The 16,623-nt window shown below is 48.5% G+C and overlaps 1 protein-coding gene across 1 annotated transcript in view; it reads right to left on the bottom strand.

The window, feature by feature from the left end:
* The window catches only part of LOC144754218 (E3 ubiquitin-protein ligase TRIM39-like), a 164,922-nt gene that overhangs the window by 100,232 nt on the left and 48,067 nt on the right, over window positions 1–16,623 (bottom strand). Inside the window, exon 4 of the mRNA XM_078641805.1 lies at window positions 15,307–15,329. Coding sequence (XP_078497931.1) covers window positions 15,307–15,329 — 23 coding nt within the window. The remainder of the gene's footprint in view (window positions 1–15,306; window positions 15,330–16,623) is intronic.

Below are 16,623 nucleotides of genomic sequence, written 5' to 3'. Positions count from 1 at the left end.
CATGGGTGGCACTATTTACATGATTATGACTATCACAGAGATCCCCTACTACAGAACTTTTATAACGGTTTTAGAAATGCCACTTTCAGAAGTTGGCATTTGTGTGCTATGTGTCTGCCTGCCTGATGTGGATTGTATGTCTGGCTTTGGAGTGACAGGGGCTGGTGAGGTGTGTGTGTGGCTCCAGGGAGGGCAGGATGAGTCAGCGCTAGGCTGACTAGAGGATCTGCATTTGGAGTAGTGGGAGGAGTAGTCCCCTGACCCTGAATAGGTCTGTGCCTGCCTAGGTGAATGCTGGCTCTGCCCCCCCCTGCAGTGTGACTGATGACGAGCCCCCAACCTGACAAAGGGACAAAGGGGAAGAGGAGCCTTGTCAACAAAGTGCTCCAAAACCCCACAGAACCAGTTTAGGCTGGATCCCCCTAGCCCAGTGCCAGGGCAGACAAAGCAAATGTTAGTATAAATATTGGGGCTGTGACCCCATGAAAATGTTGTGCTATTTTTAGGCTTACTGGGTGGAGAGGGGAGGATTGCTGCTGCTGGGCCCCAGGAGGAACCGCCACAAGGGACTGCCACCCTGCTGGAGGGCCCTGTGTGCTGGCCTGCCTTTAAGGACTCTAGGGCTTCGTGAGCGCTTTTTATTGCAGCCCAAAAGGAATGCTGGTGCCTGGCAGCGTGCTTCTGCGAAGACTGCTGGGGAAATCCCAAGAAGCGAAACCGGAAGTCAGGAGTCTGTTGCCTGACCAGAGGCAAGAACGTCAAAGAAGCCAATCCCTGCCCGGCGCCAGAAAGAGGAGCGTGATGCAGGAAACGGCTGCCAGCATTGAGGAGGGGCTCCCTTGTTAGTGAGGAGAGCTTCGCCGCTCAGCCCAGACTGTCCTCCACAGAGAAGTCCTGTGCCCCAGGAGAGGGACCCAGCGAAATCTGGAGAGGCCGAAAGCGGTACCAGCCGAGGCACATTGCCGGCCATGGGAGAGGTCGGGGGGTGGGGAGGGGGAATGAGAAGGAAGGGAGATACACTCCCCCCTCCCCCAGTGCACCTGGGCTTTGCTGCTTTTGCAGCCCTATCTTCGCACCACAAGGTTTCTGGACATGGGCATTTTGAGCCCAGTGAATGGCCAGTTGGCCTGGAGTCATGACAGTGTGTAGACTAAGGTGCTGTGTGCCCTTTTCCAGTGTTACTGTGGGGCACTTTTCATGCTTGTGATGCCTACTGCGTAATGTGTTTATGCTTCGGAGGTTTATGCACAATGTGTTTTATGCCTAATTGTGATGCAGACAGAATTTGTTTGTTGCCCATGCTACTGCTGAGTACAGTATTCTGCCAGTAGTTACTGGTTGTGTTTTACATGTGTTACTAGTGCTTTCTAAAGGTTCTGGAGTGGACCAATTGGCCCTGTCCTGTGTATATAATCCCCTGTAAATATTGCCTAGTGCCAGTTGGCAAGTGTATATGTGTGATTATGATCTACTGTGTTTTGGATAATACAAGGGCTATTATTATATAACCTTGTGTGGGGTTTCTTTTGTGGTGTGCCTAGTGTGTGTATTGCGCAAACGCTTTACACATTGCCTCTGGGATAAGCCGGACTGCTCATGCCAAGCTATCAAGGGTGTGAGCAGGGGTTATCTTCAGCGTGTAACTCCCTTGCCCTGACTAGAGTGGTGGTTTCTGCCTGGCTGAGGCGCAAGCCTTAGCCAACCAGAAATCCCATACTAACACTCTACATCACAGTTTCTCTGTCTTCTTATGGCTAAGTCTCTCCCTTTATGTCTGTATTTTGGTACTTCCATCACCCTTTCTCTCACTCTTCGTCTCTCTCTCTCTCTCTCTCTCACTCTCGCTCTCTCCTTTCAAAGAAATCGACTTGCTTATGACGACTGCGGAAGGTCATCTTTATTTTCATGTTTGGCTAAGAATCTACCACCAACCTCGATAATTTATATTCTTTTTAATAAATCAGAGTATAGGGTTACTATTCTCAACCGATTTGATGCCTTCCACTTCCAGGAAGGCCTTGAGGGAGTGGACTGACTTTGCAAAAAAATACGCGATACCAGCAAGATATAATTCCCCTGAATCACGAAGTAGGGTAGTAAACAGGGATCAGGCGCAGGTAGCTCTGGATCCTTTATCTGCATCAAGGGATAGTTCAAAAATAATGATAGTTGTCATTGCTAGGGTAATAGATGAGGCCGAGAATCATCCAGGGCAATTGGTGGTAGATAACGAACCAATGAATCATAAAGGTCTAGATAAAGTTTATCCCGTAGAAACCTGCGAACCTACTCAAGCGCAAACATCTGTGCAGAGTAATGACATTAAATAGAATATAGTCGCATGGAACAGTATTAAAGCCAGTCCTGTCGTTCCCCCAGGAAAAGATATAGGGGCACGAATTTCATCCCCAGCAGAATGGACTGCCTCTAGTTTTAATGTAATCTCTTGGAATACCGCCGGGCTAGCGGGCAAAATTAGTGACCCGACTTGGTTAACTTTTATAAGATCCTTTCCGGTGATATGCCTCCAAGAGACATGGCTGGTTGGGAACAATGTATTCATAGAAGGGTATAAAACTTTCTTTGTACCAGCCGTCCCGTCACGAAGCGGTAGAGCCAAAGGGGGATTGGCTGTGTACATCGATTTAGCACCAACATGCACAGTTAAAAGATATCCCTTTTGCCCCTTTTGTAACACTGACATTCAAGTGCTGATGGTCAAGAGAGGGAAAGAATCATTAACCCTGATCAATTTTTATAATGCTGTAAACCAAAAAGGGGAGTGTAGGCTTGTGGACCTAGGCAATTTTCTTAGGAATAACCTGGAGAGCCTTTCACATCATATTCTTATTGCAGGGGACCTCAATGTACATCCCTGCGGGAACACAGTGAATACTGTAACGGGTTTACTGGGTTGCCACAGACTGAGAGGCTTCCACTTTGATCACACTCGCCGAGGTAACTTGCTGAATGATCTCTTGAATGAATTTGACCTAACCTCGGCCATGTCTTTGATGGATGACCACACTCTTCATGATGTACCCAAATGTAAAAGCCAGACGGGGGGATCCTATATTGACCATATACTTCTTTCTGGTATCCTTGGTACTTCTATATTAGGTTTTAAAATTCAGGAGAACCAATTCAGCAATCACAATCCAGTTTGTATTCAACTGGGTGGTTAGATGCTAGAACCTCGTGGGAAGAGGTTAGATGGTGGGGTTCTAAAATGCACAGATGGTAAACGACGTTTAAAGTGGGCAATGGTAAACTCGGACCAATTGTACGAAACAATTAATAACACGTGTGGCACTGAATTGACACTGTGTGTCTTCAGTACCTGCAGCCCAGGAGATCCTGTCAGCTTTTGATGGTATTCTATCAAAAGTTGGGGCAATGTTAACTGTACCTTTTGTGGGGCAGGGTCGTAGTGGCCCAAAGTGGTTAGATCACTCTTGCTCTAAGGCAAGTCGTGATTTAAAGGCGGCCCTAAAAGCCAGGCCTAGAGACCCGTCACGAATTAGGGCATCACGCCTTTATTATAAAAAGGCCTTAGTTAAACGTAAAACAGAAGTGAAGGCCTCTATTTGGGAAAACTTGTTAGACCCCAAAATTCTTGGAAATAGTGCGAAGTTTTGGGAAATTATAAACAACCCGCTATTTGAATCACCAGGCGATTCCTCTATGGGCACTAATATATCAGAAGAAGAGTGGGTCTCTCATTTTAGCTCTATTTTTAATAGTAAAATGCCACAACCAGAATTCAAAAAAGGTGTTTTAGAAGATAACCCTCTGTGCTTTTCTATTTGTGAGGTTGAAAAGGGAATTAAGGGCTTATCAAGTAATAAAGCTCCAGGGCCTGATGGTCTGCCCCCGGACCTTTTTAAATCACGTGTATCTTTGTGGGCGCCTGTTCTTACCACTGCGCTCAACACAGCCATTGTACATGGATGCCCTAGGTCATGGGGGGTCTCCACGATAGTCCCAGTGTTTAAGAAAGGGGACCGTAACAACACCTCCAGTTATAGACCAATATCTTTAATTGACTCCGTGGTTAAAGTAGCGGGGGGAGTAATTCTGAATAGATTAACAGCCTGGGCGAAAGAGTATAACAATCTCCCCGATTCAATACGGTTTCAGGCCCGGTCACTCCACCATCTCACAGTGTCTCAATTTGTATATGGTCCTGGGAAAATACACTTTAGCACGTCAGGGTACAATTCACATGGCCTTTATGGACCTCTCATCAGCCTTTGACTGTGTCAATCGGGCTAAGCTTTGGGAGGCCATGGGCAACATGGGCGTGGAGCAAAATCTTGTTAATTTGCTGGCGGACCTACACCAGGACACGAGGGCCAATGTACGCTACTCCCAGGAGTTAAATGTAACAAGGGATTTCGGAGTGTATCGGGGAGTCAGACAGGGCTGTATTTTGGCCCCGTTTCTTTTTAATTTATATATTAATAATCTGGAGGAGAACCTTTTAAACACTGGTGCAGATTACCCCTATGTTGGGCGTAAAGGGTTACCGGTTTTACTTTATGCGGATGACGCCGTTTTGTTGGCAAGGACGGTGTTAGATCTGGGGGTCTCTAGTTTGTGGTGGATTGGGGATTACTGTTGTGTTAAGGGCAAATATTATACACATTGCCTTGGGGATAAGCCTGCCTGCTCGCGCCAAGCTACCTAGAGGGAGAGCGGAGGTTGTCTACTGTGTGTATTCCTTCACCCTGACTAGAGCCAAAGGGTCCCTACTTGGTCTAAGGTACTTACCTCTGCCAACTAGAGACCCCCAGATCTAACATTGTTGGACAGCGGTGCGGATTCTGAACTAATAATTGCACTTGACCTACAGTGATTTCTTGTACATCATTAGACTAGTTTAGCAGCACAGGTTGCGCAATATTTTTTTCTTTTGGTGAAACCTTTTAGTTGAAAAGGTTAGGAAGCATCATGTCTCATAAAGCGCCGAGCGTGAGTGTAGAAGTGGAAGTGGAAGTGGAATTTGAAATCCAGGAGTTGTTCATCTATAACAAGGAGCAACTGAAAAAATTCTGCAAACAGCTTGGATGCCCAGCAAAGGGCAGCGCAAACAAGGAAGAGCTACAGAAAGCTCTGAGGTTCTGGTGTGAGGCCAAACATGGTGATCCAGAAGCTGCTATTGGAGAGGGAGGCACACAGGAGAATGCTTTTTTGTCCAGTGAGTTGCCAGTGAGGAAGGCAGCGTCTAGGGCTGGCAGCAACCACTCCAGTAGGATTATTTCTCCAGAGGAACTGGAGGATAATCAGAGAGCTAGGGCCCATGAGATTGAGCTTTTTAAACTCAAATCCCAAGCAGAAGAGAGGAGACTGCGCCTTGAAACTGAGAAAGAGGCGGAGGAGAGAAGAAATGCTCTCTCTTTGGAGGAGAAGAAACTCCAATTGGCTCATGAGTTGAGCATGAGGGAGCTGGACATTAAATTCAATAAGGTGGAGTACAGTTCTAATGGTGGCAGCGCACAACCAGTACAGGCCGGTAAGGTATACATACCAAAAGATCTGGTACAGAATTATCAGAGGGGTGAGGATATTTATGCGTGGTTCAGAGCGTATGAACTTGCCTTAAAGATGAATGAAGTGCCTGAGAAGAATTGTGGGGCAGGATTGTGGAAGCATTTTGAGGCCTCTGGGAGGGATGTTTTAGCACCCTTAGAAGCAGCAGGTACTTTATCCTACCCCGCTATGAAGGAGGCTTTGTGCCTCAGGTATGGGCTCACTTCAGAACAGTACCGCCAGAAGTTTAGGAACTTCAAGAAGCTTGATTCAAGTACTTGGGTGGAGTGTGTGAGTATGTTCACGCGTGCACTGGAAGGTTGGATAAAGGGCAGCAAAGTTACTGATTATGTGGGGTTGTGTCACTTGATTAGTTGGGAGCACTTAAGTAGTTTATGTGTTCCAGAGCTGCGCCAGCATCTTTTAGATAGCAAGTTAACTGATCCCAGTGAGCTTGCTAAAGAGGCGGACCGCTGGACTAGTACCAGGGTCCACAAGGGGGTGGTAAGTACCCCAGCCAAAGGTGGACAGGGTGCCCAGCAGAAGAGTGGGGGGGGGACACGGGTAATCAAAATGAGTCTTCTAAAGGGCCCCAAAGTAGTTCCCAGGAGAAGGAGTCTCAACCCCCCCAAGTCTAAGAAGTCCGGGCCCCATAAGGGCAAGCAGGACAACAGGTCCCCGCCTACTTGCTATGCATGTAGGGAGGTGGGGCACATTGCCCCCAAATGTCCAAAGAAGAACTCAGCACCCACTGGTGCTCCCACACCGGGTTTAGCCAGTGTAGCTTTGGGAGGGGATTTTATTTCCAGTGAGGGGGAGGGGTTAGCAGTGATGACCCTTGTCTCTTTAGGAGACCAAGAGATGGCCCAGGAAACTTTGCTACCTCAAAACACTAAGAAATATGGGCAGAAGGTGACCATCAATGGGAAAGAGATAGAGGCTCTGAGAGACACAGGGGCCAGCGTGACATCTGTCAGGTATCAGTGGGTGTCTGAAGAGCAAATTGTTCCCAAGGTACTCCGGCCTGTGGTGGCATCTGACAGTTCAGTGCGCTACTGCAAGTTGGCAAATGTTCCATTTGAATGGGGAGGAGTCTCCGGTACTTTGGAGGTTGTTGTAAGTGATGCCTTGCCTGTAGATTGTCTATTAGGTAATGACCTGGAGAGCTCTCCATGGAAAGAGGTGGAGCACAGGACTCACTTGGAAATGTTGTGTTTGCCTGCGTGGATCTGTGTGTCCACCCGTGCAATGACAGCCAGAGAGGGCGGATTAGCAGAGCTGGAGCCTGGAACAATGGCCCAGGGACCTGCCAAGAGAGGAAGGGGTAGAGGGCGCGGGAAACCAGCCCCCACCGTTCCCACGGTCCAGGAGGAAGCAGACCCTGAGGGGGATGCCCTGGAACCTACAGGGGAGCAGGTGGCCGAACTGGGGGAATTGCCTGAGCTGTCCCAGTAGCAGCAAGAGGGTGGTCCCTCCAGGGAGGAATTCTGCCAGGCTCAGAAGGAGTGCCCTTCTCTCATTGGTGTGCGGCAGCAGGCTGCAGACCAGGCAGCAGGCCTGGGATCCAAGGATCATTGGATCTACTGGGAGGATGACTTACTTTATAGTGAGCCTAAGTTCGCTGAGCCCGGTGCAGCCCGTGTGCTGGTAGTACCCGAGCGCTTCAGGAACTTCCTACTGGGTCTGGCTCACGACGTGCCTCTCGCAGGACATCTGGGGCAAGACAAGACCTATCACAGGCTTGTCACCCATTTCTACTGGCCCCAGATGAAGAAGCACGTCGCTGCCTTTTGTAAATCTTGCCAAACTTGCCAGGCCAGTGGCAAGAGCGGAGGGAAGTGCGTGGCACCCCTCCAACCCTTTCCTGTGGTGAGCACCCCTTTTGAGCGGGTGGGCATTGACATCATGGGGCCCCTGGACCCCAAGACAGCCCTAGGCAACAGGTTTATCCTGGTCTTGGTGGACCATGCCACTCGGTACCCGGAAGCCATCCCGCTCAGGACAGTCACAGCCCCAGTGGTGGGCCGTGCCTTGATGGGAATCTTTTCCCGTGTGGGGTTCCCCAGAGAGGTGGTCTCTGACAGGGGGACAAACTTCATTTCTAAGTATATGAAGTCCCTGTGGAGTGAGTGTGGGGTGACATACAAATTCATCACTTCCTACCACCCTCAAGGAAATGGGTTGGTTGAAAGATTCAACCGCACATTGAAGGGCATGATTATGGGCCTGAAAGAGCCCATGAGTCGGAAATGGGACGTCTTGTTACCATGCCTGTTTGCCTACAGGGAGGTGCCTCAGAAATCCTTAGGGTTCAGTCCCTTTGAGTTGCTGTATGGCCACCCTGTCAGAGGGCCTCTCACTCTGGTGAAGGAGGGGTGGGAGAAATCCCGTGGGAAAACCCCTCAGGATGTGTTCAGCTATGTGCTGGCCATTCGCAACCAGACCAAGCGCTTCAGGAAGCTCGCTCAAGAGAACCTGGAGGCTAGCCAGGAGGAAATGAAGAGATGGTATGACCAGAACACTTCTCTGGTTGAGTTCCACCCTGGTCAGAAAGTGTGGGTGATGGCGCCAGTGGAGCCTTGTGCGCTCCGTGACAAGTGGTCTGGGCCATATGAGGTGGTGGAGCGCAAGAGCGAGGTTACCTACTTGGTTAACCTGAAGACTCCCAGGCAGCCCCTGAGAGTGCTACATGTGAACCGCCTCAAACCCCACTTTGAGAGGTCAGAAGTGACTATGCTCATGGCTACAGATGCTGGAGGGGAGGAGGATAGTGATCCTTTCCCTGACCTCCTGGCAGTCAAGGAGCAAGATGGGTCAGTGGATGGTGTGGTCCTCTCCCCCACCCTGACCCCAGAGCAGCAAAAGGACTGTCGCCAAGTCTTGGGTCAGTTCGCCCCCCTGTTCTCCCTGACCCCAGGTGTCACCAAATGGTGCGTCCACGATGTGAACACTGGAGATAGTCTGCCTGTGAAACAGAAGTTTTACAGGGTGGCTGACAAGGTCAGAGCCAGCATCAAGGAAGAAGTTTCCAAGATGTTGGCGCTAGGGGTTATTGAGCCCTCCAGCAGCCCCTGGGCTAGCCCAGTGGTCTTAGTGCCTAAGAAAGCTGCTACCCCAGGTGGCACCCCAGAACTCCGGTTCTGCGTGGACTACCGTGGGCTCAATGCGGTCACCAAGACTGACGCGCACCCCATCCCCAGAGCTGATGAGCTGGTGGATCGGTTGGGAGCTGCCCAGTACCTGAGCACTTTTGATTTGACTTCAGGGTACTGGCAGATTGCCTTAACCGAGGGGGCCAAGGAGAGGTCAGCATTTTCAACGCCAGAGGGGCACTTCCAGTTCCGTGTCATGCCCTTTGGGTTGAAAAATGCCCCTGCCACATTTCAGAGATTGGTCAACCAGGTACTGGCAGGGCTGGAGCAATTCAGCGCAGCTTACCTGGATGACATTGCTGTGTTCAGCTCCACTTGGGAGGAACACCTGCAACACCTCACTGAAGTGTTGAAGGCTCTGCAGAAGGCAGGCCTCACTATCAAGGCCAGTAAATGCCAGATAGGGCAGGGATCTGTGGTGTACTTGGGACACCAGGTGGGGAGCGGCCAGGTGGCGCCCCTACAGGCAAAGATTGATACCATTCTGGCTTGGGAGCCCCCAAGACCCAGACTGAGGTGAGAGCCTTTTTAGGTCTCACCGGGTATTACAGACGGTTTGTCAAAGGTTATTGCACTATTGTGGCCCCTTTGACAGAGCTGACATCTAGAAATCAGCCCAGGAAGGTGAATTGGACTGAGGCCTGTCAAACTGCTTTTGACACCCTCAAAGCTGCCATGTGCACAGCACCGGTGCTTAAGGCACCTGACTTTTCCAGTGAGTTCATTGTGCAAACTGACGCTTCAGAGCAAGGCGTGGGAGCAGTACTCTCACAGATCAATGATGAGGGCGGAGACCAACCAGTGGCTTTCATTAGTAGGAGGCTAATCCCCAGGGAACAGAAATGGAGTGCCATTGAAAGAGAAGCTTTCGCTGTGGTCTGGGCTCTGAAGAAGCTGAGGCCCTACCTGTTTGGGACTCACTTCCGTGTTCAGACCGACCACAGGCCCCTCAGATGGTTAATGCAGATGAGGGGTGAGAATCCAAAACTGTTGAGGTGTTCCATTTCCCTACAGGGGATGGACTTTACGGTGGAGCACCGCCCTGGTTCAGAACACGCCAATGCTGATGGTCTGTCCAGATTCTTCCGCCTTAGTGATGAGGACTCCCAAGAGGTTGGGTAGTTCTCCCCACTTTCAGCTGGAGGGGACACGTGTTAGACCCGACACCCTTGGCGTGGTTTTTCCCCCCATCTTTTTGCCTCTGACTCATGTATTTTTGATGCTGTGCTGGATTTCGTTTTTGCTGGTTTAGATGCTTTGGACACTCTGCCACTGCTGATCAGTGCCAGAGTGTAAGTGCTCCCTCTGTAAATTGTCATATTGATTGGGTATACCTGATTGGCATATTTGTTTCACCATGAAGTCCCTAGTAAAGTGCACTGTGTGTGCCAGGGCTGGTGATGACAGATGCTACTAGTGGGCCTGCAGCGCAGATTGAGCCACCCACATGAGTAGCCCTAAAATGGTGTCTCAGGCCTGCCAGCGCAGGGCCTGTGTGCAGTCAGTGACTGCCATGTCCGCCTGGCCAGTGTCCCCACTGGCTGGGCCTAACCCTTCCCTGTCTGTGCACATCAGTCACCCCTATGGAAGGCTCAAGGTACCCCCCTGGGCAGGGTGCAGTGTATGGATAAGGTAGAGCATGTACTAGTGCAGGTCACATGCTCTGGTAGTGAGCAGCAGCCATTTTGTGTGCTCACTGCTGTAAGGCTATCTTGCTCCATAGAGTAACATGGGGGAGGCTGGTCCCAATGGATACCAGCTATCTTCCCATAGGAACAAGATGGGACATAAGTGAATGATATCCCTGAACTCAGAATTTAATAACACATCTTTTAGTGAAGGTTGTTTTTAAATCCTGTGTTTGAGAATAGTACTTTTAGAAAGTGTCTGTTCTCTTGTCTAACCTTTCTGTGTGCCTGGGCCTGTTTGTGGATTGACTGTCTGGCCTGAGTGTGACAGGGGCTGCAGAGCCCCCAGGGAATTGTCTGAGTCAGCCCATGGATGAAAGGCAGCATCTGCTGCCAGGGAAGTGGGAGGAGATCGCACCTGATAGTGACAGGGCTGTGCCTGCCTGACCACAAAGCTGGCTCCACCCCCCTGCTGGGTGACTGTCACCTCTGTCCCTGATACTGAGAGAAAGAAGGAAGCCAGGAAACCCCCAGTGCCTCAGCTACACCCAGAACTGGTTTAGACCGGGCTCAGGGCCCACTTGCACAAAGACTTCAAAGGACTTCAAAGACTTTTTGGGGTATAAGAGAAGGACCCCTGACTACAGAAAATCAGATTCTACAATCAAGAGGAACCTCTGCCAGAAGAAGGACTGCTGAAGGAGCTGATGGAAGATTGCCTTGCTGTGTGCTTTAAGGGCTGACCTATCCTGCTATCAAACTGAAGGAGAGGAGAAGAAAGGGACTTTGCTGTGTGCTGTGACCCTGCCTGCTTGAAACTGCCAAGACTTTGCTGTGTGCTGTGTCTGCAACTTGAATCTCTAAGGGCCTGAGAAGAGCTGGCCTCCTGTTTTGCAACCCAGGAACATAAAGGTTGTTAAGGACTACAATACTGCTGTGTCCCCCTGAAACTGCTGCGGGCCGAGGAGATCGTGAAACTGCTGTGTGCAGTGAACATCGGGGACTGCTCGACTAAGCCTTGCTGTTGTGCCCCGGGTAGCGCGCTGGCTGCTCTCTGCTCTGATTGAGAGTGCCGCGCTGACTGCTGCCTGCTGTGCCCCGAGATCGGCGTGTTTATCGACACGTGCTTGTAGGGGCCGAGGGGTTCTGAAGCTTCCCCAGCGCAGCGCGGGTTAATTCCGCTTGCCCGCATAATCACCGCCACGGGCCCGGGCCCTGAAATTGACCTCGAGGGTCTGCTCGCAGCAACGAAGGGGCCGCGCTGTGGTTGGCTGCGGCCGGAGGCTGGTCGAGAAGTGCCGCGACCGGATTGGCCGATTCCCCCAAAGCTGGGGCGACGTCACGGAGGGCTCGGCAGAAGTGCCGCGACCGGATTGGCCGATTCCCCCAAAGCTGCGGTGACGTCACGGAGGGCTCGGCAGAAGCGCCGCAACAGGATTGGTTCCCGTCAACGAGATCGTCGAGTAATCACCGCCGGGACCGGGGACGACTGACCCGACCTCGCTGAGGGATTCAGAGAAGTGCTCGAGCCCCCGGCCTGCTGTCTCTGCTCCCCGCCGCTCCCCAAAGGACTGAGAGCGGGCGGAGAGCCTGCTGAGACCGGCCGGGCCCGAGCACGAGTGAGCGCTGTCAAGCGAGGTACGCCTGAGGCAGGAAGAAGTGCCGTGTGAGGGAGAAGGTGTCCCCCTCAGCCTTCGGGTGAGACGCGCTTGTAGCGCTTAGGATTCCTGGCGGTAGGGGCTGATTCCTGTGGCCACATTTTTGCATTGGCATGGTTTTCCTTGCTCGTTTTTAGAGCTTAGATTAAAAAAGTCAATATCCCTCGTTTTTGGGTATTGAAAGGATAAGGGACTTGAGACTATCGTTTTTGATAAAGAGACTTCCTGAAAGTAACTGCAACCATCAAGATTAAGTACCACATGTTCTTAAAGAAGTGATTATCGTGCATCTGCTTTATTTTATTGCTGAAACTAGATAAAGATATATATTTTAATAAAAATATACTTACCTGTGTGGATTGGGGATTACTGTTGTGTTAAGTGCAAATATTATACACATTGCCTTGGGGATAAGCCTGCCTGCTCACGCCAAGCTACCTAGAGGGAGAGCGGAGGTTGTCTACTGTGTGTATTCCTTCACCCTGAGTAGAAGCAAGGGTCCCTACTTGGTCTAAGGTACTTACCTCTGCCAACTAGAGACCCCCAGATCTAACAGACGGCAAAAGGGCTTCAATCGCTACTTGACACCTTTAATAGTTTTATGAAATCCCGAGATCTCGCCATTAAAAACACAAAATCCTTTGTAATGAACGTAGGGAAAGGTTATAAGAAGACGTTCTTATTTCATGTTAATGGGGAGAAGATTCCTACCACAAAAACCTTTACATACCTGGGTGTCCTGTTTGACAACCAGTTGAAATGGGGCCCTGCAGTCCAGAGGAAAAGGGGGGGGAGATAACCCAGGCAAATGCGACCCGGGCAAATGCGGCCATTTTTAACTTTGCTAGGAAAATGGGCAAACGCCGAATTGCTGCATTGTTAAAAATGTATCAGGCTAAGAGTGTGGCGATAGGTTGCTATGGAAGCGAGTTATGGGGGCATATGGCAGTCAACGATCTTGTGGTGGCAGAAAATAATTTTCTGAAACAGCTGCTGGGGGTCCCAAGGGGAATGGCCAGCTTTATAGTGCATGAAGAACCAGGCATTTCCTTTTTAAGTTATACCATAGCACTACGGCCATTAACTTGCTGGTTAAAATGCTGGTTAAATAAAGATCTGCCACTTAATCAGCAACCTCTGAGAGAAGCACTATCCTGGGATAATATGCTTAAAATCCCGTGGTTAAAATATCTGAAAGATTGCTTCTCAGAACTGGGGCGCCCGGAGCTCTTTGTAAGTCCAGCCTCTATCAGCAGAGCTGATGTTGATTATGTGAGGAAAACCTTTTCCCTCTCACGGTATCTGCATCGTGAGGAGGTGGAACTGAATAAAAGTAGTGTCCGGAAATATGTTGTTCTGAAATCTACACCAAACATGGAACCTTATTTGTCCTGGCCGATGTCTGGCTTTGATCGCTTCCTGTTAATCAGGTTCCGTCTGGACCTCTTCCACCTATTGCTTGCTGTTCCAAAGGGTAACCACCGAGGTCAAGTGCTACCGTCCTGCGGCTGCGACAATGTGTCTCCGCAGGACTTGGTGCACTTTTTATTTGTTTGTCCTTTTTATGATATACCTCGGAGGTTTTATCTAAAGCCTCTTCTTAAAAAATGTAACTTTACCCAGGTTAAACCTGCACTTTGTTATTTACAGTTGCTAACTTACGACTGCACTTTATTTGTAACTGGATTTTAAAAACTAGCCCCAAGATTTAGAAATAGCATGGAGGGCTAATTGTCTAGAATGGTCGTTTTTAACATTGCACTGTACATGATCAATCGTGATTGATAATTCTGGATGTGGTTTTTAGTTTGATCTAATTTTAACTTTTTATTGAACTGTGCTTTTATGGTTGTTTGTATGAATAACCGAATAAAGATTTTTGAAATTGAATTCTCAAATCCATGCCCAAAACAAACGCAATTACTTTGTGTTATCTGTCTCCATCTTGGGTTATTTTAAGTGACCCAGAGGTCGCACCTCCGTTAAGGCTTTGAGGAGATGGTATTCTTAGCTTCACAACAGAAGACATCATTGAGAAGCATCATGTCTCAAGATACTCTATTAATATTAACTTAGTCAGAATACCTGGGTGTCCTGTTTGACAACCAGTTGAAATGGGGCCCTGCAGTCCAGAGGAAAAGGGGGGAGATAACCCGGGCAAATGCGGCCATTTTTAACTTTGCTAGGAAAATGGGCAAACGCCCAATTGCTGCATTGTTAAAAATGTATCAGGCTAAGAGTGTGGCGATAGGTTGCTATGGAAGCGAGTTATGGGGGCATACGGCAGTCAACGATCAAGTCAGAAACAACTTGCCAGAAACAACTTGCCTAGTAACATTTAAGTGCTGTGAGGTTGTTGCTGGGCAGACTAGTTCATGCCTGTCTGTGCTCTCTCTCAATTGTTTAATTTTTATTTTGGTTCCTTGGTTTTATTTAGTTTTTATACCTGTTGTTCGCATATTATCCTTTCTGGACAAAAAAGGGATTGAGGAGTCTATCCCGGAAACCCTTGGGCTCCAAGACAGTCTACAGTGAGGATAATCAGCTACGGTCTAAAAACAGTCATTTATACATTGAAGTGGGAAGGGAGCTGATCTGCAGGCAATCGTGTGGTCGGGTATGTTTCACCGCACTCGGTCTGCTGTGTGATTACTTTCCGATCTACGAGTCTGTACCTTGACCATTAATCAGAACTCTGCAGTTGTGACACTCACCCTCTGAGATGCACGGAGTCCTGTGTGGATCTTCATCACTCCACCTTATCTCCTCTTTCGCCTTTTGAAAAGATCCTTGGAAACTTTTTTTTAATAGATATGTTTGAGCTATTAGTTAGGAGCAGCTTAGGATTGGCATCGAAGACCAGCTATGCACGACCCCTAAACCTGACAGAAAACTTGAGGGGAGAAGTTTTATGAAGATAGATATTTGTGGAGGACTAATACAATTATTTCATCAGTCAAACAAGTTTCCAGAGGATGCCAGCGAGTATTTTCAGGACTCAAGGATGCTTTTCAAGGGACTCCAAGATTTCTGAGATCTCAAAGTTTTATGAGGATCTCAAGATTTCTCGAAACAAAATGAACGGTTTGAAAGAACTTGTGAATATATTGTGGATTTTGAGACCAATGAGAATAGAGCCGGTACAGTTTGGATCTTTCAAAGTACTGGACTTAAGTTTATGAGGAACACAGGTGGGTTGTATTGTTTACAATCTGAGATTCGACATATTTCTTCTGCAGGATAGGGACTTGTGTGAACTCAGCAATGGCCTTTACACACTGCAGCAGCAATACCTGCTCCTTACACACTGAGAGGAGGATAATAAACCAACCTTACCTGCTCAGGGTGCTTCTGACATCCTGCAAAACAGAGAAAGAAACGTAATGGAATTAGTTTCCACAAAAGATAATGAATGTTGGCATTAATTTAGGAGTTAAATGTATTTGGAACCATAAGTTTCATGGAACACTAATAACTAGCTCTAGTTGGAGGACATTGGGACGGGTGCTACCCCCACATCCTCGTATAAACTCTGATATTCTGTCAACACAGGTTGTGATATTCTGAATGGAAATCCCATGACGGCAAAATCTGTGATATTCTGAATGGGGTCACATGACACAGCAGAGACCGCAATACTCTGAATGGGAAGCATGACACGGCACATTCGGATATTCTGAATGGGTTCACATAACACAGTTACGTTCTGAAAAAGGACTCATGACTCAGCACTCTTTGGTGCTATGAATGAGTTCATATTACACAGTCTGATATTCTGAAACTGTCACACGACATCAATATTCTGAATGGTAATATATGAACCAGGACAGTGTGTGATATTTTGATTGAGGTCACATGATAGACACATCTGTAATATTTTGAAATGGGTCACATGACACTACATATTCTAGTTCGTATCACATAACTCAGCACATGGTGACTTTCACATAATAATGCAATTGATAAATAACCTCCTCCCATAAACGTGCCATTTTACAAGATCTCATTGGCGATAACACACAAACTAACAGCACAGCTCCAGAAGTAATTTAGGAAGGATCTCTACCCCCTGAAAACCCCAACTTTTCACTTTTTGACCACTGGTACTGTGGAAAAGTAAATTTTGCCATGTCATATGTGCCTACGTGTTCCCCATGTTACGTTATATGTGCATGATCGATATGCATGTATTCCCTTCTGATCGATTAAAGACGCAATTACAGTTGTGTCCATCTCTAGTATGCCAGTTTCCAGTTATCGTGAATACAACGAATATCAGGCCTATGTAAAGCTACGTTGCCACGTTTTTCAGTGTGCACGTTAATTCATTGAATTGTCCCCGTTTCTAGGCCTCAAAAGGGCCCGGACTCAGATTCAGCTCCTGTCTCCTGAACCCTCCTCGAGGAGCGATACAGCCCCCACCTGTATCCCTGACCTTTAGCTTACTTTCATGCCTCGCAGTGCCCGGCTCGGCCTGGCTCTGCCTCCGAGTCTGCCAAGAGTATGTTATGATTCTAGTTATCAGTCCAGCCCTCCTTCTCTGCATTCCTAAGCTACTGAATCACATCAATAGTTTCCGTCATGGTCTAGCCTTTATGTCTCCATGTAAGAGAAATACTGTATTCATATTCATAGAATATTCCTCGCACATGC

Source organism: Lissotriton helveticus, chromosome 5_1 (assembly GCF_964261635.1).
Source record: "Lissotriton helveticus chromosome 5_1, aLisHel1.1, whole genome shotgun sequence".
In the NCBI taxonomy this organism is placed as follows: Eukaryota; Metazoa; Chordata; class Amphibia; order Caudata; family Salamandridae; genus Lissotriton; species Lissotriton helveticus.
The sequence above is the reverse complement of the archived record's forward strand: the minus strand, read 5'-3'. Positions and strand labels throughout refer to the sequence as shown.